The sequence below is a fragment of the Elephas maximus genome, chromosome 3 (genome assembly GCF_024166365.1).
Source record: "Elephas maximus indicus isolate mEleMax1 chromosome 3, mEleMax1 primary haplotype, whole genome shotgun sequence".
NCBI classification, from domain to species: domain Eukaryota; kingdom Metazoa; phylum Chordata; class Mammalia; order Proboscidea; family Elephantidae; genus Elephas; species Elephas maximus.
This window is the reverse complement of record NC_064821.1, coordinates 181,271,465-181,296,461: the sequence shown is the minus strand read 5'-3', so window position 1 is coordinate 181,296,461 and position 24,997 is coordinate 181,271,465. Positions and strand designations below refer to the sequence as shown.

General features: G+C 40.8%; 2 protein-coding genes across 3 annotated transcripts in view; both read left to right on the top strand.

Annotated features, from left to right (window-relative positions):
- The window catches only part of SLC30A7 (solute carrier family 30 member 7), a 615,874-nt gene that overhangs the window by 424,518 nt on the left and 166,359 nt on the right, over positions 1–24,997 (top strand). The window lies entirely within an intron of this gene.
- On the top strand, positions 17,135–21,762 carry S1PR1 (sphingosine-1-phosphate receptor 1). 2 transcript variants are annotated; one of them, XM_049880235.1, is made up of 2 exons: positions 17,135–17,486; positions 19,105–21,762. In XM_049880235.1, exon 2 carries the CDS (start codon positions 19,270–19,272, stop codon positions 20,395–20,397), a length of 1,128 nt encoding a protein of 375 aa, XP_049736192.1. In that variant the 5' UTR covers positions 17,135–17,486; positions 19,105–19,269; the 3' UTR covers positions 20,398–21,762. The 2 variants fall into 2 exon arrangements, with proteins under 2 accessions (XP_049736192.1, XP_049736193.1); XM_049880236.1 differs by lacking the exon at positions 17,135–17,486 and adding an exon at positions 18,469–18,709.

The window sequence follows — 24,997 nt, the reverse complement described above, 5'->3', positions numbered from 1 at the left end:
TAACCAATCACTAATAATCTTTGCCCTCTATATATTTGCTTATTCCATGTAAATGAGACCATATAGTATTTGTCTTTTTTACGACTGATTTATTTCACTCAGCATAATGTTTTTAAGGTTCACCCATGCTGTGACATGCATCAGGACTTCATTTCTCTTTATGGCTGAGTAGTATTCCGTTGCATACGTGTACCACATTTTCTTTATCCATTCAGGGGCTGGTGGACATTTTGGTTGTTTCCATATTTTGGCTATTGTGAAAAGTGCTGCAATGAACATTGATGTACAAGTTTCTGTTTGCGTTCCTACTTCTGCTTCTTCTGAGCGTGTGCCTAGGACTGGGATTGCTGGGTCATGTGAATTATTTTTAAAGACAAAGTTTACTATGCCAGTTGAGCCTAAACAATATTTAAAGGGCGATACTTAAGGACTCTGAATCAGCAAGTGAAGATCCCGCAGGCACTTGAGAAGCATTCTCTACTTCACACCATGAGAGCTGTTCCTGACCCATTCCTTTCACCCATTAAAGTCCATTTCCTGGACAATGCTTAGTTACACCCATTCTTGTAATCTGGGAGATTTTAAAGGAATTAGTCCATATTTGCTTTTTAAATACTTTCCAATTTAGGTGTCTCACTGATTTAAACTGACCTTTGCTGGGTAATAGAGATTAATGTGATTTTGTAAAGTTAAAATTAACAATTACATTTTCAGGGACCGTAGTATTTATGATTTGTGTAAATGAAATGAAATTTCTGTTACTTCATTTTGCAAAACTTGCTGGACAGATTTTCTTGAAAATTGTTGTTGCTGTTAGTTGCCATCAAGTCGATGGTGACCTCAGAATTGGAGGGTATAATTAAGTTTATTTGACTTAGAAAGATAGACAAAAATCTTGGGGTGTCCTGGGGGACCATAGAAAGGCTAGATAGCTATCCTTCAGCGCAGCTGAAATAGTTGAATAAGGAGAGGCTAAAGTTACTGTCTAAGGAGAGCGAACCATAGACAGAGGTAGTAAGTAGTATTTCTGTAATGTGAAACTCAGATCAAAAATCAAAAGGAGACTCTGACATGATCTAGCTTCTTTCAAGTGATCCACTACATTGGACATAGATCAAGATAAGTACAGCAGACCTTTCATTCATTCATTCACCAATATTTATTGGGCATCTTCTACGTGTCAGGCACTGTACTGGGTGCTACTATGTAGCAATAAAAGAGAGACAAAAATGTCTGTTTTCTTGGAACTTATATCTAGCAGGAGGTCAGACAATTAGCAAATTAGAATTACAAAATAATGAACGCCGTTGAGTCTTCCTTCCATCCTACGTTCCTTTGCTCCCTTCATTCTTTCTTCTTTCCTTTAATATTTTCATTTGAATTATTTTTTGAGGAACCAGGAATCTACACTTCCTCATCTGGCCTGGCTACAGAATCCCTGTGTGACCTTGGACAACTTGCTTTCCCTCCTGGGGATTCGTTATCACCTGTAAAATAATGACAATCCTTGCCTTCTACTTAGTAATTGGGAGGAACAAATTAAAAGCTTCGCTTTGTTTTAAAAGCATAGTAATCCCTTCTATCTGCCAACCAGAGTTGTGAGATTAAAGTATCTTTATAGCCTGTTATCTCCAAGTGTATTCCAATTCATAGCAACCCTGTAAGACAAGGTAGAACTGCCCCATAGGGTTTCAAGGAGCGGCCGGTGGATTTGAACTGCTGACCTTTTGGTTAGCAGCCGAGCTTTTAAACACTGCACCACCACTGAAGTGTGCATACATTTCTCATCAATTTAAAATTTTTGTTTTTCATGTATGTAGACTTCAGTTCAATTTCAATCATGTAAATGTGACAGCCACCGCTGTTCTTTCTTTCATGTGGCCCTGTCTGCCGGACGATGCAGAGTGGGTGCTCACTTCATCCTGCATCTCAGCAACACACAATTTGGATGGAAAACCACAGTTCCAAAGTGCCCTTAATTACCTCAACAATTAGTTAAGAACTGGATCATTTTTGGAGATTTGTGAAAATGAAACAAGGGAGAATAAAAATGCAAAAGACAATTTCAAAGCTGTAAGGCTAGTTCAGAAACTTAAAGAACAATCTATGCAAAAAAGGGTTTGGAGAACCTGCCTCAAGAGTCTTTGCAAAACAGCTGGAGAATTGATTGCAGAGAAAGTTTTCAAAGTTGACAACTTTACATGTGGGCAAATTTCTTTTGAAATTTTTATTCACTGAAAACACATATGTATGTGTGTGTGTGTATGCAGTGGTTAAGCATTTGTCTGCTGACCAAAAGGTCGGCAGTTCGAATCTACCAACAGGTCCTTGAAAACTCTGTGGGGCAGTTCTACTCTGTTGTATATGGTAGCTATGAGTTGGAATAGACTCAGTGGCAATGGGTTTGTTATATATGCATGCATAGATGGTGCCATTTTTGTTGTTTTTCCCATCCTCTACTTTTTGAAAATTAATTTTGAATACTTTCATTTTGACAATTTTCAGAAAGCGTAAAAAAAATTAGCATAGCAAGCTTATGAAATTCCTCACTGGGGGGCGGGGGGGTGGAGTGTGCAGTTTGCAAAAAAATGTATAACTTGCACGTTAACTTCATAAAAATACTGGCAATCCCAAAAATAGGGCAGAGATTACTTCTAAAACGTCCATGTGGAAAAGTGAGTTTTACCGAATGTTAGCATAGCTCCCCTGGGGTCCACTGATCCTCAGGCAGAGTTGAGGGACCCCCCAGCCCCATGTTTGCTTGGGAGCTGCTCCCCAGCATCTGCCATCCCATGCTCTGGCTCCATGATGGACAGACCAGAGGCCTAGGCAGGCCTCTTTATTCCAGGCCCTGCAATTGAAGGGGTCCCATATTTGGGGGAAATGAGAGGCAGCAGTGGCAGAAGATTCTTTTGGGGGAAGCATGAGCCAGAAAGACAAGCAACAGCATGCTTAGAGGTCCAGAGACTTACCTGGAGACTTGTCAGAGGCCACCAAGTGAGTCCCTTGGATAAGCCACAGGGTGCCTGCTTCAAGACTCCCTGCACTAGACCTGCTGCTTTTCAGGGCACCCCGGGTCTTTTCAGACCTTCCCAGTGCTATGCCAGTGAGCAGTGGCATACTGATATCCAATGTCACCCACTCAGAAAGGCTAACCCTAGCAGCCTAGAGTAACAACTCCAAGCTGCATCATCATGTGTTCATTCTCAACATTGCACTCATCGACATCTGACATTTTCTTATGTATTTACTTGTTTATTACTTTATCGTTTTTCTTCTCTACAGGAATATAAACTCCACAGCATCAGAGACCTTACCTTCCCTTTTCGAGGCTGCAACCTCAGTGCCTGAAAGAATGCCTGCTGGTACATACTAGGTACTCAATAAACAATTATTGAATAAATGAATGAATGTGTGTTTTTTATCACTATAATTCAGAATTGTTTTATCTTAGTTTCTGATTAAAGCTTAACAATTAGTGGTTTAGAACATGACAGCTTTTAGTTTCTCCTGCTACGTATTTATTTAGTTGTAAACAAATACATGAGATGTTTCTTTAAGGGGTCTTGTTATCATTTTGTAACGTAAGGAAGCCCTTCCCTCCTGTGGAGACTATCTGTGAACCCTAAATAAGTAGAATTAATGAATCTTCGAAAAGCAACTCTGATGATGGGGTAGATGATTAGAACCAAGACCAGTTAGGAGCAAGCTGTCATAAACAAAAAGTGATAGGTGGTAAGGTCCTAAAAGAGCAATAGGGGGATGAATGAAGAAACGAATTCACGAGTCCATTCAGAAGACAGCAGGTCTTGGCAGCACATTTCACATAGCGGGTGAGATGAGGCAAACGGCCATGCCATTAGCTGATAAAGAGAAAAGAAAGAAGGTTGAGTTGTTCTGAGAAGAGAGTAGTGAACATGACTTGGTTGGGCCTTGGATATTTTGATCTTGAAGTGCTTGTGGAACATGCAAATGAAAATTTCCAACAATGTTTGGATTGTCTGTATATATGCGATAGATAAAGTCCTGAAAGCAGATGTGAAAAGCAAAGAAAGTGTACATGGAGAAGAGGGAAGACTGAAGATGTAGCATTTGAGAGGCAAGTATGCACAGTAAGAAACTATGGGGCTCTGGAGAAGCTACTTAAGCTTTCTGAGCATCAGTTGATTCACCTCTAAAGTGGATTATTTAGTAGTAGCCCTGGTGGCACAGTGGTTAATAGATCAGTTGCTACGCAAAAGTCAGCAGTTCAAATCCACAAGCCACTCCTTGGCAACCCTATGGGGCAGATCTACATTGTCCTATAAGGTCACCATGAGTCGAAATCAACTTGATGGCAATGGTTTTGGGTTGGTATATGAGTCTTCTTGGAATGCACACTTTTAAGCTATGTCTCATGTCCTAAGATGTCTCAGGCATGGTGACATCAAAAAATAAAAGAAGAAAGTCTGTGAACCAGGACTGTTTCTGTTCTCTTAAGACTTGGAATCCATTAGATGGCACGCAACAACAACACCTCATAGAACTGTTGAAATAATAGACTTATTGCGTGTGAAATACTTAATGCAGTGCCTGGCATGTAATACCAATTATGTAAGAATTTTCTATTATTGGAGTAATGATATTTAAGGTATAGAAAAAGAGAAGCCACTTAAGAGCACTGGGAAAGAGCAATTTGAGTTAGAAGAGAATTAGAGTGAGCAATGCTACAGAAGACCAGAGTCAACAGTGTGAAATGTTAAGTACTCTTAGAATGAGAATTCTTTAGGGGCCTTGACTATGTTGGCTAAGGAGTCACTTGTGTCATTCAAAAGGGCAAGGTCAGGAGAATGGTGGCAGCAGAAGCCAGATTGCATAGGTTTAAAAGAAAATTGAAATGACTTCTGTTCAGAGATGGCAAATTGAACATTTTCACTTCCCTCCACTACTAACAAGGAGAATTTTTTTTTGCATAAACATATATATAAACGGAAAATACAGGAGACAGCATCAACAAAATTTTGGAAATTGACAAGTAGATGGGTGAAAACTGAAAAGCTGGTGAACAAGTGTTAATTTACTTGGAGTATATACTAAGTAAGGAGCCCTGGTGGTGCAGTTGGTAAGAGTTTGGCTGCTAACCTAAAGGTCAGCAGTTCAAATTCACCAACTGCTCCTTGGAAATTCTACGGGGCAGTTCTACTCTGTCACGTGAGGTCACTATGAGTCAAAAATCAACTCGATGACAACTAATAACTACAACTACTAAGAAAGTGGAAACTACACCTGCAGTGGGGAGGGGCAGAGAAGCACAGAAGCAAGCTGAGTTACTATGTAGTACCCTAAAATTCTCAGAAATTAATGATTGTAGGTACTTTCAGAAGCGAAATTGAGAGTTAAGGTAAAAATAAAAAGTCTGCTTATGAAGTAATTAGACCCATCCTTACCTCCTCATCCCACCCTCACCAAGCCCCTTCCAATCATACACAGCCACAGTGACTGCCACTTCCTCATGGGGTAGAAGACTGGAGGTAGAAATCGTGAAAAGAATAACCAGTTACAATGGAACAGGGCAACCAGTTACTGTTGAGTTGATTCTGACTCATGACTACCCCATGTGTGTCAGCGTAGAACTGTGCTCCATCAGGTTTTCAGTGGCTGACTTTTCAGAGGCAGATTGCCAGGCCTTTCTTCCAAGGTACCTCTGGGTGGACTCGAACCTCCAACCTTTCAGTTAGCAGTTAGTGCATTAACTGTGTATACTATCTAGGGACTACATGGAACAAATTACTCTGATACTATTAAAATAGACAGGCTGAAAGAGGAGGGTTAAGTGGAAGTCTATAAACTGAACGGTAAGATACCCCAGCTCCATTCTCACACTCTTCTTCTAGAATGCTGAAGCCAAGTTTACATCTTTGGGGATGGACAGTGGAAGTTTTTTTCTCTGGGAAATATAAGTACCTCAAAAGAAAAGGCCTAAAGATACTGAGTGTCAGGGATCATCCAATGAAATCGCTCAACCAGATTCCTTTCCAGTGAAACCTGACAGTCAACAAGCCCTAGAGCTCCCATAGTCTCTTTATGTCTAAAATCTTAATGAAACGACAGCCAGGGATCACCAGTGATGTCAGGTGTCTGCTAATTTTAAAGTTAGAGACAAAAACAAATAGCAACAGCAACAAATAAAAGGACCTTGGAGGAAAAAGAGAGAATGCAGGAAGAAGAAAACATGAAATGAATATCATTGAGAACAGGATGCTATTAAAAAATAAACAAAACATTCAGAAAATAAAAATAAGTTCTTGATATTAAATATTTCATAGTAGAAATCGAACCCTCAGTAAACTTTGTTTTTTCATTGCTGTTTCCTTGCACATAGTAGGCTCTTAATACATATTTGTGGAATGAGTGAATAAAGGTTACCAAGGCAAAGTCAAGGAGATCCCTCACGTAGATAGAAAAGAGAAGAGCCCGATGTGATAAATTCAGGAGTTCCACCATCAAAATAAATATGAAGTTTGAGAAAAGAATAAATAAAGTAGAAAAAAATTGACAAAGAAATAATTCAAGGATGTAATTAATATAAACAATTCCTTTTTAAAAAACTTTGAGGTGAAGATATATATAACAAAGCCTATAACAATTAAACGATTTCTACATGTACAATTCAGAGACATTGGTTACATGCTTTAAGTTCTGCCACCTTTCTTGATATCCTTATCTGAATTATTTCACTATCATTAACATAAACTCACTGCCCTCTAAGCTTCTAATATAACTTTTCTAGTTGCTGTTGTCAATTTGATCACATATAGACAATTCTTTAAAAGAACACAATGCTCAAGGTAGACATTATTTTCTAATTAAGCTAAGCTATTGTTTGGTTTAAAGATGACTTCAGGGGATAGTTTCAGTTTAAGGTTTAAGGATTTCCTCAGGGCAATAGCTTTGTTGGGTTATTTAGGTCTAAATGGCTCCAGGAAATCTGGACTTCATGAGAATTTAAAGTTCTGTTTCACATATAAACAATTCCTTTTAACTGAAGGAATTAAGTTTCATGTCACTGGATGTCTAGGAAGAAGTATGGAAAAGAACCAGAAAGCCATGCCATGGAAGACCATCATGAAATTTAAGAAAATCAAGACAGAGAGGATCATAAAAGCTTTGGTGGTAAAGGGGGTGGAATGAAAAACCGGTCCATTTACTATGGCTCTGTAACAACAAATTACTCTAAAATTTAGTGCCTTCATACAATAAGAATTATTATTTCACATGGTTCCTGAGGGTCAGGAATCCAGGAGTCAATCAGTTGGGTTGTTCTGGCGCAAGGTTGTCTCATTTGGTTTTAGCCAGATAGTGACTTGGGTGGGACATTTCAAAGGCTTTCTAACATACCTGGTGCCTGGGCTAGGAAGATGCAAACAGCTAGGGGCTGAAATAGCAAGGGATTCTTGTTATCTCTCTTTCCCTTCTTTCCACATGATGTCTACATCATGGTATGAAATCTAAAGGAACTTATTGTGCAAGTGTGTCAGGAAGAAGTTCTGTCGCTTTTTATGACCTAGCCTTGGACATCAACCAGCAGCATCATTTTAACCTCATTCTCCCTGTAAGGTCTATCTAAGTTCAAGTGGAGGAAACAGAGACCCCACCACTTAATGGAGGCGTGTAAATGTTACATTATAAGTAGAGCATGTGAGGAAGGATGGAAAAAAGCAATATAAGAGCTTACACACAAAGAATAAAGAATCAGAATGGCTTCACAATTCTTAACAACTATGGAGGCCAGAAGACAATGGACGATGGCTTAAAAATTCTCACGGAAAGCAATTTTCAACCTAAAATTCTATACTTGGCCAAACTATTAATAAAGTATAAAGATGGGAAAAAGACATTTTTATACATTCAACTGCTTAAGGAATTTATCTTCCATATTTTTATACCCTTAACTAGGAAACTACCAGCTCCATTAAGAAACTACTGGCATTGAGTTGATTCTGACTCATAGCAATATTATAGGACAGGGTAGAACTGCCTCACAGGGTTTCCAAGGCTGTAAATCTTTATAGAAGCAGACTGCCACTTTCTCCCATGGAGCAGCTGATGGGTTTGAACCACTGACCTTTTGGTTAGTATCTGAGTGCTTAACCACTGTGCCATCATGCCTTCATCAATAGGAAGGTATAAACAATCAGGGAAATCCAGGAAATGAGGTTCCAACCAGGAGAGGGGTGTAAAGAATCCCCAGAATGACAACTATGCAACATTTGGATCTAAAGAGGAGGACAGAGGACTCAGGAGTGATGTCTCCATGAAGATGAATTTGATATGTTTTCTCAAGTGCTTAAATGCACTGAGAGTGGGGGGATAAACTAGCAATAAGTATACAGGAACCAAGCAAACAAAGAAAAAGACAATATTTAAGTCTAGGGAAAACCCACTCTTCATTTATCAACACGGTTAGGTTCCAAAGATCAGGTCGTTACGTGAAAATTGGCATTATGTGAAAATAGAAGATGACTACATCAGATCACAAAATGGAGGATGATTACCTCATTACCAAAAAAAACCTTTTTTTTTATATCTGCCAAATTACATCATTACTTAACTGCCAACCCATTGAGAATCACGGCCCAGCTTTAACCATCACAGCCACATTACTCTCACCTCTCACCTTGCTGTTTGTTAATGCCAGACATAAGTCATTAATGCACAGTTGGATTTTTTTTTACCATTTTTTAGATTTTTTACTATTATTGTTTATGTGAAATGTCAGAAAATAAGATAATCAATAAGTGAGGAGTAGGTGTATATCATAGTACATGCATGGCTAAGCTGTAAATAAAATTTGCAGCAGTAATAATATGAAAATTAATTTTTAGTCAATATTTGGATACGGGAAATTGTAGGAGAAGCAGCAGTGTGTTTAAGAGAGCTAAATACTCATGTTCTAAGGGCAAGGTCAACACATAATATCTAAAACTGAAAAAAATCAAAAAGGTTAGTATAAGCATATTATTAGAAAATATGGAGGCAGATACACAAAGGGAAAGTAAAAGAGATAAAAAACACTTATCATCGGGGAACAAGAATAGTAGAAATTGTTTTTATAAATTAAGTTTTATAGAAATATTTCATTTTAAAGTATGTATTTTTTTATATACATATAATAAATTATTACTATTTTTTAAAATCTTAAATGGAAACTTCTGTCAAAACATGGAAGTTTGCACTCGTATTTATCTTTTCTTTCCAGTCCCACTAAATGCAATAAACATAATGCTAAAGAGAGTGAGAGAAGAGACAGGAGCCAGATAGAAGCCTATATAGTCGGGGACGGAGGGGCTCTCACTTAGAGAAAAAAAAATATATATATATCAGGTACCAAAGTGAATACTATATATTTAGATTAAGAAAAGACATTACAACAAATCAGTAATTAAAAAAATAATAAACATCATAAAATAACAACATTTTTATTAACTGCCTTAAACATTTTATAATTCTTCTTTCCTTACATCTTTGGTTGTGTACTCTTTGATTTCTCCATGGGATGAAATATTGTAATATCATTTTCTTTAGAAAGGTTAGAAAAAGAATTCAGTCTTTACTTCAGCATATTTGATCAAAATTTGTTTTTTTATTATTGATCATTTAGAAAAATTTCTTTCAACTTCCCAATTCTTATTGACAATGTCATGTAAGTTTTTAGGATTGTCGCCAAAATTAGAAAAATTGCTATCACATTTTTTTTCATACATAAGCTGTAGGAATTTAGAACATATCAAGTATTCATGTTCTCTGAATAATTGTAAATATACTTACATTGGGGTGATTATTAACCATTTTGCTTTTGTGTCTTCACACTATAGTGGCATATTTTGAGGTTTATAGCTGTCTTTGTTCATGTTCATTTTTTGTGTGTCAGACCAGCAGGAAATTTATATCTTTTTCAATTTCTTTTGAACCGTTCCTCTTCATTTTATGGATTATCAACAATCCAAGAACATATTCATTACTTCTATTGAAAACTTGTATCCTCATTTTGGAAACCCTGGGTGGTGTAGCGGTTAAGTGCTACAGCTGCTAACCAAAAAGATGGCAGTTCGAATCTGCGAGGCGCTCCTTGGAAACTCTATGGGGCAGTTCTACTCTGTCCTAAAGGGTCGCTATGAGTCGAAATCGCCTCCACGGCACGGGGTTTATACCGGGTTTTATCCTCCTTTTAATAATGTATTACCACTCTTGGTATGATCAGAAAATTTTTTTGTTGTTGTAACTTGCTTCTTGACATCAGAATAAATTTCTATTGATTTAATTGCTCATTTTTATTGTTTTTGTTTTACATTTCATTAATTTTTAATATGAATTTTCTTTTAGTCCTTTACTAAATAAAAGAAAAAGAAAATAACCTTTATGTATATTCTAATCAGAAGCCTGGTGGTACAGTGGTTAAGATCTATGGCTGCTAACCAAAAGGTTGGCAGTTTGAATCTACCAGCCCCTCCCTGGAAACCCTACCGGGCAGTTCTAGTCCATCCTATGGGGTTGCTATGAGTTGGAATTGACTCGACCGCAATGTTCTACTTCTAATCAGAAGCCTGAAATTTCTCATGTATTTAATTGAAATAATCCAAAATTTCTTTCCAAATTTCAGTATTTATACCCTACAAATACAGGACATATCCAGAAATTCTGAGTATTCTTTTTTGTGATTCCCAACAAAAATGGAAAAGAGTTTGGCATGTTCGTAATTATATGTACTGGATTATCGAATATATTCTAGAGAGGAGAGTACTTCAGTATTGACTGGGCAACAAGGGTAATCAAATCTTCGACTTAAACTTTACCCATTAAATGTTTGTGAGAGTTTCCCCCAGAGTAGCTTCTGAATCAGAGTGATGTGACATTGACTCTGTGTGTTTGTATGATGAAGGCATGATTAGCCATGGAGAGGGGTAGAAGTATTCTTGCAAACCATTTCTACACCAGGTTGGCTAGCAATAACATGGAAGTCACTGTGAATCTCACTTATATATCCTTCTAAACTAAAACCCTTTACCATTCAGTCCATTCTGACTCACAGTGACCCTACAGGACAGAATAGAACTGCCACATAGTTTCCAAGGAGCAGCTGGTGAATTCCAACTGTTGACTTTTGGTTAGCAGCCAAGTCTTAACCACTGCACCACCAGGTCTCAAAAAAAACTCAAATTAAATATAGTCCAAACTCAACTTCCCCTTAGCCAGAGCCCCAAAATGCCTACCAAGTCCAAAATCACCCCTACACAAAAGAAAATGTACTAATGGGTAAATCCTAATGGAAAGAGACAGCAAACTTAACCAATTGCAGTTAAAATATTTTACTTTTGATATTTTGCAAAAACATATAACCATGTGGAAACACTGCTCGGGCTTCTGACAGGATCTTGGCAGTGAGGAACCCTGAAGTTTCAGCTACATTAGCTTGAAGGTTAATTTGCGACTGACAATAACAATAAAATTTTAGAATCTGGAAAACAAATTAAAGTGTGTCACTATCTTGTCAGACCAGAGAAAGCTGAAGTCTGAACTAGTGGCAAGGGGATCCTAGAAGAAAGTAAACTTCCCATCACAGAACCTCTAATAGGAGCAGGAATTGGAAGCTCCAGGCATTTCTGGAAAGCGGCCGTAAATGCCGATCTGAAAATGAGATGACTGATTGTAAAGCATCCGCCACAGTACACAGAAAACGCTTCACATTCTTCCGCCCTTGGCTCTCTATCTCTAACCCTACTACACTCATTGCTTTCATTATCTCACTTTCCACTGATCTCCCTTTTTGATTTTAACATAAAATTATTATCTTTATTTTAATCAACTTAAAAGAAGCAGCCGAAACTCCAGCCCTCTATTTCCAACTTGAACAACAAGGTAAGTGCCAACACCCCCCATTCTAGCAGAAGACTGGAGGTTTATTCTCTGAATGGACCAAATCAGAGTCTTTAGACTCAAGAGCCCTGGTGGCACAGTTAAGGCACTCGACTGCTAACCGAAATGTTGGCAGTTTGAAACCACTGGCGGCTCCTTGGGAGAGACATGTGGCAGTCTGCTTCCTTAGAGATTTACAGCCTTGGAGGCCCTACGGGGTCACTATGAGTTGGAATTGGCAGTGTTTTTTTTTTTATTAGATGCAGGAGCACCTGGCAGCACTGAGTGTGTGTGTGGGGCTGGGGGAGTAGGGTTGGCGGACCCCCATCTTAGCGATTCAGTGCAAGTCTAACTACTGAATGATGAGGTTTTCCCTCTTTCCCTATTTCTCACACATCTTCCTCCATTCACTTGAAAAATGGTAGAAACCAGAAAAGGGGTTTTTAGAATTCCTCTCTGGTGAAAGGGACCAGCCCAGGAGTCAAGAGCTCCAGATATTGACATTTGGGATCTTCCAACAAAACAGTCCAGCCTAATCACCTAGTACTCCTCCACTGACAAGAGCACCTAAAAACAAATTTTTTTTTTTTAGTGTTTGGTGCCTCTGTCTGAAATATGAAATGGACAGCCAAAGATCTTCTGACAATTGGGAAGGTCTGACACAAACACCCGAGACCAAACAAACAGGAAAATGAGACAAGGAAGAAAAAAGGAGAAAATGTCACCACTGACAATAATAAAAAATAGAAAATAGCACCGTTCTAATATCCTCAGAGGTAAGTGAAAATACAGCAACACGGTTCTATAGAAAGGGAACATTCAGAACAGAAAAAGAGAACATTTGGAAATTAAAGGTAGGAGAGAGAGCAGAGATGGAAATATTAACTGAAGATTTAAAAGGGTTGAACAAAAACATAAAGATTTAGGAAATCAAAAATAAAATACAAGAAAATGAAAGAATCATCCCAGATGATCCGTAATCTGAATAGTGGGAGTTCTAAGTACAGAGAATAGAGAAAATAGAGAAGACCAAGCTGTCAAAGGAATAATTTCAGATAATTTCCCAGAACTGTAAAGGGCTTCTTATATGTTCAGGAGAAACTTGGAAAATCAAGGCATATCATTGCACAATTTTGGAACACTGACAAGAAAGTGAAGATTCTATAAACATCTACAAACAAAAACAAAAAAAAACCCCAGTGCCTAGAGAAGAAAAAAGTCATATGTGAAGTTTTGGAATTAGAATAGCCTTGAACTTTATGTTAGTAGCATTAGAAGTTAAAACATTAGGGAATAATGCCTTTAAAATTCCTAGGAAAAATTATTTATAACCTGTAAATCTATGTTGTTGTTGGTAGGTGCCGTCAGTTTGGTTCTGACTCATATAAACCTTATGAACAACAGAACGAAACACTGCCCAATCCTGTGCCATCCTCACAATCACTGTTTCGCTTGAGCTCATGGCTCTGGCCACTGTGTCAATTCATCTTATGGAGAGCCTTCCTCTTTTTTGATGACCCTCTTTATTTTACCAAGCATGACGTTCTTTTCCAGGAACTCATCCCTCCTGATAACATGTCTGAAGTATGTGAGACATAGTCTTGCCATCCTTGCTTCTAAGGAGCATTCTAACTGTACTTCTTCCAAGACAGATTTGTTCGGTCTTTTGGCAGTCCATGGTACGTTCAATATTCTTCTCCAACACCACAATGCAAAGGCGTCAATTCTTCTTTGGTCTTCCCTATTTGTTGTCCAGCTTTTGCGCGCATATGAGGTGATTGAAAACACCATGGCTTGGGTCAGGTGCACCTTAGTCTTCAAAGTGACATCTTGCCTTTTTAACACTTTAAAGAGGCCTTTTGCAGCAGATTTGCCCAGTGCAACCTGTCTTTTGATTTCTTAATTGCTGCTTCCATAGGTGTTGATTGTGGATCCGAGTAAAATGAAATAAATATATACTTAGCCAAAATATTAGTCAAGTGTAAGTATAAAATTTTTAAAATATCTTACATGCAAGTATTTAGAAAGTTTATACCACAAGTGTGTTTCTTAAGGGTAAGTAAATATTCCTTCAGCTTGGGCAGAGAATCTATAGATAGTGTCTAAAATTGATAATCAGGAAAGAGAGGTGTTAACATGGGATTTAGAGATTTGAAAGTAACCACCAGAAGAAACACCAAAAAGTCTTAAAAGCGATTGGGAGAAACCTCTGAAGACATAATAATTTTCTACGATAATAGCGCCCCCCCCTTATCTGCAGGGAATACATTCTAAGACCCCCAGTGGATGCCTGAAACCACGGATAGTATCGAACCCTGCATATGCTATGTTTTTTCCTAAACATACATACCCATGATAAAGTTTAATTTATAAATAGTAAAATGCATAGTAAGAACTTAGCAACAATAATTAATAATAAAATAGAAGCACTTTATGGCTTTTCTTTGGCATATCCGAATTGCCAGCATCACTACTCCTGCATTTTGGGGCCATTATTAAGTAAGATAAGGGTTACTTGAACACAAGCACTTTGGAACATGGTTGTCTGTGGGTAACTGAAACTGTGGAAAGTGAAATCTTGGAAAAGGGGGACTACTATATTTGATTTTTGTTTTTTTAACCATGGGCATGTGTTATTTTGGGGAAAAAATTTTGAAAATCAAAAAGAGAAGTGAATGGAAAGATGCAAAGTGAGATAATGAAAGTAATGAGTGTAATAGAGTTAGAAATAGAAATGAGACCCTGCATAGCACAAAAGGTTAAGTACTCAACTACTACAACTGAAAGGTTGGCGATTTGAACCCACTCAGAGGTGCCTTGGAAGACACATCTGGTTATCTGCTTCTGAAAAGTCACAGCCTTGAAAACTCTACAAAGCAGTTCTACTCTGCACACATGGGGTCTCCAAGAGTCAGAGCTGACTCAATGGCAAGTAACAACAACAACAGAGATAGAGGTGGTGGGAGGGTACGACGCTTACTCTGTACTGTAATGGACACTTTGTATGTATGAAACTCTTTAATGTTCACAATGACTGAGAGAGAGAAATATCATCACATCTTTTTAGAGACGAGGAAATTGAGGGTCAAGGAAGTGAAAGGAATTTGCTCAAAGTCATACAGCTAGGAACTATCAGTGTTAAGCCTGAACTGAAGCTTGTCTGGTTCCGAAGCTGGATCATGTTGCGCTACACTATTTGGGATGTTGGCAAACAAGAGAAGTGAGAGACAAGGAACCAATTTTGTGGAGGAAGACAGTGAGTTTTAGTAGAGGAGACACATAAACATTCAGGTAAGCTGAAGATAATGCCATCAGAGGTCAAACATTGATAGAACAAGAGAGAAGGAATAATTGAGCTTGGGCATAGAAAGTTTGGGGGAAGTGGCATGATGATAAGAGGCAAGAGTTTGCCTTGGGAAAGAGGAAAGCCGCTTTTACTTCTGAAACTGGACAATTGAGCTGGGAGCCATGACATGGCAGTATTGAAGTTCTGGAACCCAGTTTTACCCGTAACTAGCTGGGAGAGCTGCAAGTCATTTTAGCTGTCTGAGTGACACTTCCCTCATCAACAAAGTGGCCAGTAATGTTTGTTTCAAAGGGCTAACTAAACCAGTTGTTACCATTGAGCGGATTCTGACTCATAGCAACCCTATAGGTCAGAGTAGAACTGCCCAATAGAATTTTCAAGGATCAGCAGTTGGATTTAAACTGCTGACCTTTTGGTTAGCAGCCAAACTCTTAACCACTGTGCCACCAGGGCTCTGCTTTGAGGTGCAGTAATGTTAAATTAGATAATCTCTCACAGTGCCTGATACAGTCTGAGAGTGCAGGTCACTTTAATACCTTAGCCTTTAAACAATGAATAAATTAGTGTGTGTGTGTGGCGGCGGGGGGGGGGGGGGGCGGTGGTTTCCAGGTGCCCACTTTATGTTGTTTTGTGTAGGCACAACAAGCTTCTCCCTTTAAATGAACGAAGTCCTCAAACCCCTAGGGCCACTCATCATATTCTGGAGTCTAGAAGACCATAACCTTAGTTTCTGTGTAGTACATATGCATAATACTGTCGTTGAATTTGTGGCTATATATATGCTGAGTGTGAAATCCTTGATGAGGGCTTTAAGGCAGCTGTGATTAACCGTCACTTAATTTTTTTTGCAAACTCATAAGATCTAAGAAGCCAGGGGTCTGTTGTTTATTCATTCAGCATCCTTCTGAGTCATTCAGGTACAGGGTGTGTCATCCTTGAAACTGCACAGGGAGGAGGTTTTGCATTCACATCTGTCGGGAAGGGCGAGCAGGGACTGGGTGGAAACAGCCTGTAGCAGTACGGCAGGGGCAGAAGTGTCTTGCCATTACCACTCAGGTGAATTTGACCAAGGGCGCCTCTCAGCCTCAAGTTCTGAAGTAGCATATCAGCGAAAGGAAGGGGTGGGGGAGCATCAAGTTTGGGTGGTCTCTGAAGTCACCTCCCGGGTAGCAAGGGGGAGAAGGGCGCGGACATCCAATTGGGCATCTTCAGGCGCCGGATGGGCCGGGCAGCTCTACCCCTTTGGAAATTCCTCAGCTGCCCAAGTCACCGGCTCTTTAAATCTCCCAGAAACCGGCAGCAACCCCCCTTCTCAAGGGCCTCACCAGTGACCAGAATCCCGGACACAGGGTCTGACTTTGTGTCAGACTGAATTGAGTGAGGGGAGCCCCCGCCCCAATACCCCAGTACCCATTTGACTGTGTGCCCCGCGAAAGCCACTTTCTGCCCATCCGACCGCAAGTTTCCGGGCAGCGCGGGGACTGGAGGTTGGGGGTGGAGGAAACTTTCTGCCCCTTCTCCCTCCGGGGTTACTGGCCTCCTTCATCTCTCTAGCAGCCCCTTCCCAGCCTCTCTGGGCTTATTGGGCGAGTGCTCGGGTTTCTCCTCCTCGCGCAGAGGCGCCCTCGGGGGCGCCGGGTTTTCATCTTTGGTCTCGTATCCCCTGAGGGCCGAGGGGATGGGGGACAAGGGAGGTACGCTGGGAGACACCGGATCGTCCTCGGCACTCTAAGACTTCCCGGGAGAAAAGTTTCCAAAGGCTCTTCACCTCCTCCCTTTTCCAAAGCTGGAGAGAAGCCTCTCCACCGCCCGGGAGCGCCCGATGGCGGGACAAGGGCGGTGATTTATACATTAGAATCCAGGGGGCACCAGGCTCCGCCCCTTTTGGTTTTTTTTCTTTTTTTTATCTCGGTTGCCGGAGGGGGAGGAGGAGTTCTTTTTTTTTTTTGTTACTTCTGCCCCAGATCTTTCCTGGACAGTGTCTCAGCAGCCGAGCTCCGGAGGGCCCCAGCTACTGGCGGAGGGCGTGGGGGGCTGAGGCTTTAACCCCTCCCGGTGCCTTCGGAAAGAAGCCACCCAGTCTGGGCGCGGCGCTCGGCCGCCTGGCCTCGCTGGCCAGCACGGGCCGCAGGAGTGGGGCTGGCCATTGGAGTGCGAGGCTGCGGAGGGAGGGGACCCCGGCTCCAGTAAGTTGGCCAGAGCTCGACGCAGTCGGCGGCAGCAAGATGCCGAGCGCGCAGGGCAGACCCGGAGCTCTCCGAACGCAACTCCGTCCTGCCTGAGCCAGGTAGGGGGCTGCGAGCCGTGCGCCCGGGGCGCGGGCAGGCTGGGCGCGGGGAGCGCTTCGGAATCAGAAGGGCATTTTAAGATGGAACGAAGCCAAACAAAAACTTTGAAACCCTACGTCTTTGGGAGCTGAAAACGTGTATCCCTGGCTACTAAGGAGCCCCACCCGATCAGATTGTTCTTGGGACTTTTGGGGATTTATGGAGTTTGAAGAAGGGTTAAGTTCCAGTGGTAGAGCCGACTGGGACTGAGAGGTGGAAGCTACGGTTGGTCGGAGAAGAGGGAGTTAGTTTTGGAAATCCTATAGACAAAGAATATTGGCGGGGGGTTGCGGGGGATGGCTTTAAACTTGCACTGCCCGCGAGCAGGGTGCTGAATTCGATGGGGGAAATGCAGAGCTTCTTGGCGCGAGAAGTCTTTGCTGTCCCAGGAATTGCTGCGGTTGTTCTCGCCTCTGTTAACGGCCCTTTTATCACCATTGCCGCGTGACCTTGAAACATTTAAGCAGCTTAATAGTAGAGTTCTGTTAAAAAAAAGTGCTGTGTTTCGTTACCTCCACACTTTCTAGTTCTGTGAGAAGAGGCGACGTGTTGAGGGAGAACAGTCCCTACAGCTACCCATGCTTGCTTAGCCGTGCACCGGACGTACGTTTTTGTGAGTTTCTGGGGAGTAGTTATGCCCTCAAATCAGGAATGTGGAGGCCGGTATTTTTGTCGTTAGTAGTATAACTTCTCTCTTTTGTGTGTGTCTGTGTTTGTGTGTGTGTGTGTGTTATTTTGACCGTGCCCACGATAACTAAAAGTACCCCTTATGCAATCACTTAATATTTGGAACTTCTGGGATGGATTGCAGTCTCTTTCTTATGAATGGTTTCCACTGAGTTCTTTTAAAGTCACTTGCACTAGCTTGCGAAAAAAAGAGAGAATAGGCAGTTGCTTCTCGGAGGCACTGAGCTTTCCTGTTTACCCAAGGCCAGGCAGGGCTTGGCTGCCCACACCTCACTGCGTCCTCGGACCCAGGGCGGTGAGCAGACCCTGCACACCTGCTCCTAGAGAGTTATTAATAGAGCCCAAAGAATGACTTACGCCGTCAAATGATTTTCGTGCATGGCAATTAGGAGGTGGTGCTCCTCTCTTTTAGCTGAAGGAAGGGAAGGCAGAGGTGTGCGTCTCCGCCGTCAGATTCGCGGTTAGGTCTCTTCCGAGGAAAGACCATGAGCTGGCGGTGAGTGCATAGCTAAGCCAGGGGATTTTTCAGAAAATCTTCGGGCTGGAAATTAGGGAGCGACGGGGCGGAGTGGAGTTAGAATGGGGCGTGCTTCTCCAGATTTCCCTTTTCCTTTTGAGTGGATGCGACCGACCAAAGGGAGAATCTGCGTCTTGTCCAGTTGACGTTTACAGCTGGGGTTAATTTTTGTTTTTTTTCTCTCTCTCTCCCTTTTCCATTTTTTTGCAAGAAGCGAAAATTTGATTTTTTTTTTAATTCCATTCCCTGCACTCTCCCTGAGTTTCTTTAAAACAAATCAACTAACTATTGGCGCAACGTTTTAGCTAGAGTGAATTATGCCAGTGTGATGTGGCTTTTTTTCCTGACTTTCTCCTCTTTGTGATTTGTTTAAGGCTGCGGTTTCCGAGGCCCCCTCAAGCCAAGGAAAAGCAACACAAAAAGCCTGGATCTCTCCCACTGAATCCCCGGGGCAGCCAGTGACGGCTCTCTCCACCTGCCCTCTAGCGGCGGCTGGGAGACTTGCCACCCCAGGGTTCCTGTGGACACAGCGCGGCACCATGGGGTCCGCCAGCATCCAGCACCGCTCCGACTATGTCAACCATGACATCATCATCCTGCATTACAACTACACCGGAAAGCTGAATATCAGCGCCGACAAGGACAATGGCATTAAACTGACCTCGGTGGTGTTCATCCTCATCTGTTGCTTTATCATCTTGGAGAATATCTTCGTCTTGCTGACAATTTGGAAAACCAAGAAGTTCCACCGACCCATGTACTATTTTATTGGTAACCTGGCTCTCTCAGACCTGTTGGCAGGAGTGGCTTATGTAGCCAATCTGCTCTTGTCTGGGGCCACCACCTACAAGCTCATCCCCGTCCAGTGGTTTTTGCGGGAAGGGAGCATGTTCGTGGCCCTGTCTGCCTCTGTGTTCAGCTTGCTAGCCATTGCCATTGAGCGCTACATCACCATGCTGAAGATGAAACTCCACAATGGCAGCAACAGCTTTCGCTCCTTCCTGCTCATCAGTGCCTGTTGGGTCATCTCTGTCATCCTGGGCAGCCTGCCCATCATGGGCTGGAATTGCATCGGCATGCTGCCCAGCTGCTCCACGGTGCTGCCGCTCTACCACAAGCACTATATCCTCTTTTGCACCACGGTCTTCACTCTGCTCCTGCTCTCCATCGTCATCCTATACTGCAGGATCTACTCCTTAGTTAGGACTCGTAGCCGCCGTCTGACCTTTCGCAAGAATATTTCCAAGGCCACCCGCAGCTCTGAGAAGTCACTGGCGCTGCTCAAGACGGTGATTATCGTCCTGAGCGTCTTCATTGCCTGTTGGGCGCCCCTCTTCATCCTGCTCCTGCTAGACGTGGGCTGCAAGGTGAAGACCTGCGACATCCTCTTCCGAGCTGAGTACTTCCTGGTGTTGGCTGTGCTCAATTCTGGCACCAATCCCATCATTTACACTCTGACCAACAAGGAGATGCGCCGGGCCTTCATCAAGATCATGTCCTGCTGCAAGTGTCCCAGTGGAGACTCTACTGGCAAATTCAAGCGACCCATCATTGCTGGAGTGGAATTCAGCCGCAGCAAGTCCGACAACTCCTCCCACCCCCAGAAGGACGATGGAGACAACCCAGAGACCATTATGTCCTCTGGAAATGTCAACTCTTCTTCCTAAAACTGAAAGCTGCCAACCCATGGGGAGTGCTCTTACGTAGTCACGCTCCAGTGTTTTGTGGAACTCTCTGGGCCTCGACTGCTGCCAGGGAGGAGCTGCTGTGAGCCAGAACCAGGGAGGGAGAGAATAAGAGAAGCCTGGTGGCGCCAGGTGTTGGTGGGTGGAGTTAGTTCCTGGGAACAATGCACTGGGAAGGGTGGAGATCGGGTCCTGGCCTCGAATATAGTTCCTCCCCCCTGGAGCTTTGATTTTGCACTGAGCCAAAGGTCTAGCATTGTCAGGCTCCTGAAGGGTTCACCTGGCCCCTCCTCAAAGACTAATGTCCCCATGTGAACAATCTCTTTGTCTGGAATGTTGAGGAGAAGATGTTTTCTTTCACTTTAGTTTAAACCCAAATGAGTGTGTGCACATCTCCTTCTCTAGGAATGTTCTGTATATCCCACTCTCCATCCCCTTTTACACCCCTCCTCAAAATTCTTTCATTTTATGTGCTAAATGTCTGGCCTTCATCAGAGCCAGGGTGCTGGCATGGTCCCTTTCTTGGTCATCTGTAGCAGCCTGAGTAGGCAACCGTGAGGAGATGGAAATGGTTTGGAGAAAATAATTTCATTTGCTGAGGCCAAAGTTTCCAGGTAACCTAGGTCAGTGTTTTGAATTTGGTTGAAGTCACTTTGATTTTTTTTTTTTTTACATCTTTACAATGAAATAAAAGTGTTACAGTAGCATATCCATTGTGGCTGAATCTGTGTAGGGAAGTCCACTTTATCTAAATGATATCAGCCTTAGTGTCATAAAAGAAGCCAGCAAACAAAAGAAGGTGAAAACTGACTGGGGATTGACTTTTGTAAACCAAGAGAAATTCCTTAATTCTCGAATTTGTCTAACAAATGCAACTTCTGTCTTTGGCACTTTTCTTGATGTTTATTTCAGAGTGTTGTGTGATTCATTCCAACCAACAGGCTGGTTGTATTTTGTTGTGTTAAAAATACTTTTTATGATTTTGAATGTATTTGTTTCAGTTAAGGTCGTTTTATTGGATTTTTCTAACCTGTGTTAACACCACTGAATGTGTATCTCTTACGAAAATACCACCCTCTTGTGCCCTTAAAGCATTACTTTAACTGATAGGGAACATCAGATGATTTTCAGTACAGTGTAAACTAGACAGTTAATTGAAGAGGTGTATGAATGTTACAAAGAATAAAAATATATTGCTGTCTCTATAGTATGGTTTTCAGTGCAATTAAACAGAGAAATGTCTTTTTTTTTTTTTAAATAGTATTTAATAGGTTTCTGACTATTGTGGATCATTTTGCACATAGCTTTATCAACTTTTAAACATTAATAAACTGATTTTTTGAAAGATCCTTTTGTGAAGAGCATTTTTAAAAATAATTATGGAGACACTGACTATGTGGCTTTTGGAATCAAAAGCTAAGGGAAAAATTCTGTTATTCTTTAAAGGATTTACCTTGATGGCCTAGGGGGTGGAAAAAAAAATGTGGTTTGTTTAGAAACCACCCTGGTTGCTTCAGGAAGAGAAACTTCAATAAGTTCACGTTGAAGAGTAGTAAAGAATGAGATAAAAACCACCACCCTTTTAAATACCACACTAGCAAGTAAAAGTAATTGTTTGAGTTTTAAATTGATTGTGCTCGAGCCAAACTATATTAAGTACAGTAATTCTGTTCTAAAACATGAATTTTTAAAGAAATGCTATACAACAATGTGGTTGTAAATCTAACTTAGATTATGAGACTCAAAGATCTGTTCAAACTCACCAACAAAAGCTTGCGTGCTTGGCCTTTTACCAAAAGCTAAGGAAGCGGGGATTTGGACATGGGAGATAATATTAAATCATTTTTTGGTCTTTTTCAGGACAGTGTTGGGTTCTCCTACTCTACACTTTGAACAAATATTGGTGTGTACAATATCAATGAGGTAGCAGGTTGTGGAATGCAGGCTGAGTAGCATAACACATTTTATCTGAAAGCTTTTGATTCTTAGTGTCTGAAAGCTTTAATATCCTTAGTCCTTAATTTCTCCAATTGTAAAATGAGAGCAAGGGCACTTTGCAAGCATCATAAAATTGTTCTAAGACTTATTTCAATCTAATTTTAGTATGATTGTTGTCTTCACTGGGTATTAAATTGGTTCATATGTTTAGCTCTCCAGTCCTATTGTTGTTACTTTCAGAATTGTGCTTTCAAATGTCGTTGACTCTGTACAGGACACAGTTGGAACATGAAGATAAACCTCACCTAATGGAATAGATGTCATTTCTGGGTAAGGTTAACTGTGGGAAACAGGAGTGTGTTCACTAAGGAAACCTTAGGTCACAACCTCCAGTTTCCTGAAGGAAATGCCAAAAATGCTCCGAAGACAAAAGACTGGAAACAAACTGGAATGTCTCTATCCATCTGTCTGGTGAGGCGGAAGGAATGATTTCATTGTTACACTCACTTCCTAGAGCTTTCGTTACAGAGTCAAGCATGCTGGAAAACTGTGTCCATTTTGTGTGTCTCTGAAAGTCAAAGTGTCCATAAACGCAGGGGTAACTCATGTGAGATGAGAAAGATGAGAAAGGACACTGGCCCTGGAGGGGAATGAGAAGCTCATTGGTGACAGGGAGGCGACCTCATTTGCCCATCTGTGAGTAGATGTACTTTCTTCCAGAAAACTCCAGACAGTGCATTTCATTCCAAAAAAGTTTGGACTGTCATAGGTTGTGGTTTTCCTTGGCAGATGTGTGGCAGAGCCTAAGTTCTTGCTAAGAAGCAAAGGCTGGGATGAAGAAATCCTTGGTTGTGTCCCAACATGAATACCTATCTGGTTTTAATTTAGCGTATTCTGAGAAGTGACAATGAATGAAATCTCAGTAACTATATATTTATATTAAAATATAGACATCTAAAGTTTTGCATAAAAACATTTGTGGTGTTTTTCAGGAGGAATAAAACAGATAACCATGGCAAAATGGGACATATCCTTGTAAAAAGTACGAAATGACTCTTAAATAATATTCAAGAGTGTTATAAAATTACATCAAATAATACTTTTTTACAACAAAATGAAAAGTGATTGCATTTTTACAGAACATTAAAATAAAAATCTTACATAAGACAAATTCTTGCTTTCTACTCTCATAGTAGAGAAATTTAGTTTTCTAGTAAAAGTTGGTCTTGAGGTATTATTAGAGATTCAAAATTTATAGTAATGGAAAATTTGCATTCATGCTAATTAGACACTTGATCCTATTTTAGCAATTCTAACACTTCAGTTGTGGTTTGTGACATTAATGTTTTTCCCCATTGGGAACAGTCTTATTATAAAGATTTTAATCTTATTTATTTTCAAATTGGATTAATTCTTTTTTTTTCTTTTATGTTCTTGAAATTCTACATTTTTCCTACACCGTAACAGAAAATGAGAAAGCCTAGTAGATGTTATTGATCCAGAAGTCACTTAATAGGGTAATAATAAGGATGGCCAGTGCAATTCTCTTGTAGTAATTCCAAACTAGACTGCACTTTTTGGATAGTTTTTATTTCATGCCTCCATTCAGGACATTGCTGAGATCTGTCACTTTTTTTGGACTGCTACAAATACAGCTGTGTTTGGGAGCTACTACTTTGAAATAGAACCTTTGGAAACGTGGCTGGCTTTACTGGGGTAATCCTACAAAATGAAGACTTGAAGTTAAAGTTATTCTAACTCCTGGCAGCCCCACTTAACCTGTGAGATGTAGGGGATAGTATGGGAGTGAGCCATTAAAAAATATTCTAACTGCAAACACTGTTAAGGATTTGACCACAAGAATAGTCACAAACTCAAAATTAATCTCTAACAAGGAACTGTCATCCATCCACAGTATTACTTGTAATAACGGGATCCTGTAATCTCTGCATAATGCTCAGTTATTCTTTTTCAAATACTGCTTGCTCCATGCACCTCACCTGGGATGGTGTTTTTTTTTTGTTTGTTTGTTTCCTGAGAACACCTAACTAATTAGATCAGACTAGATTTGATCTAGCTTGTTTTCTAACAAATTAGATTAAACTAGATTTGTCTGTTTTCTAAATATTTTATAAACATTTGGGGCAGGAATCAGAAATAACCAAAAGAAACACTTGTAGGACGTAGTAGAGTATGCTCTCTCTGTGGACACATAATTTTTTTTTATGCAAAATCATAATAGATGCATCATTTCCTTCAACCTTGTTTCCAGCTTTTTTGATGCGTGGTTTACATGGTCCAAAGAAAGGGACCCAAGATTTTTTTTTATATACACCATTGCCTTCACTGCCAAACTAATTGGAACTAAAGTCGTCTTTCAGAATACCCAAGCAAGCAAGGTTTAATTGAATAACTAAAAGCCTTTAAATTGTCTACAATGAGATAGGATTTTTACTCAATAGTCAAAAGAACTGGGAGAGATAAGATAAAGATAACAGGGAGGGAGGATTAGACCTGCATTTAACCAAAATCAAACCCGTTGCTGTGGAATCTATTCCGACTCATAGAGACTCTATAGGACAGGGTAGAACTAACCCCCATAGGGTTCTCAAGGCTGTAAATCTTTACTGAAGCAGACTGCCAC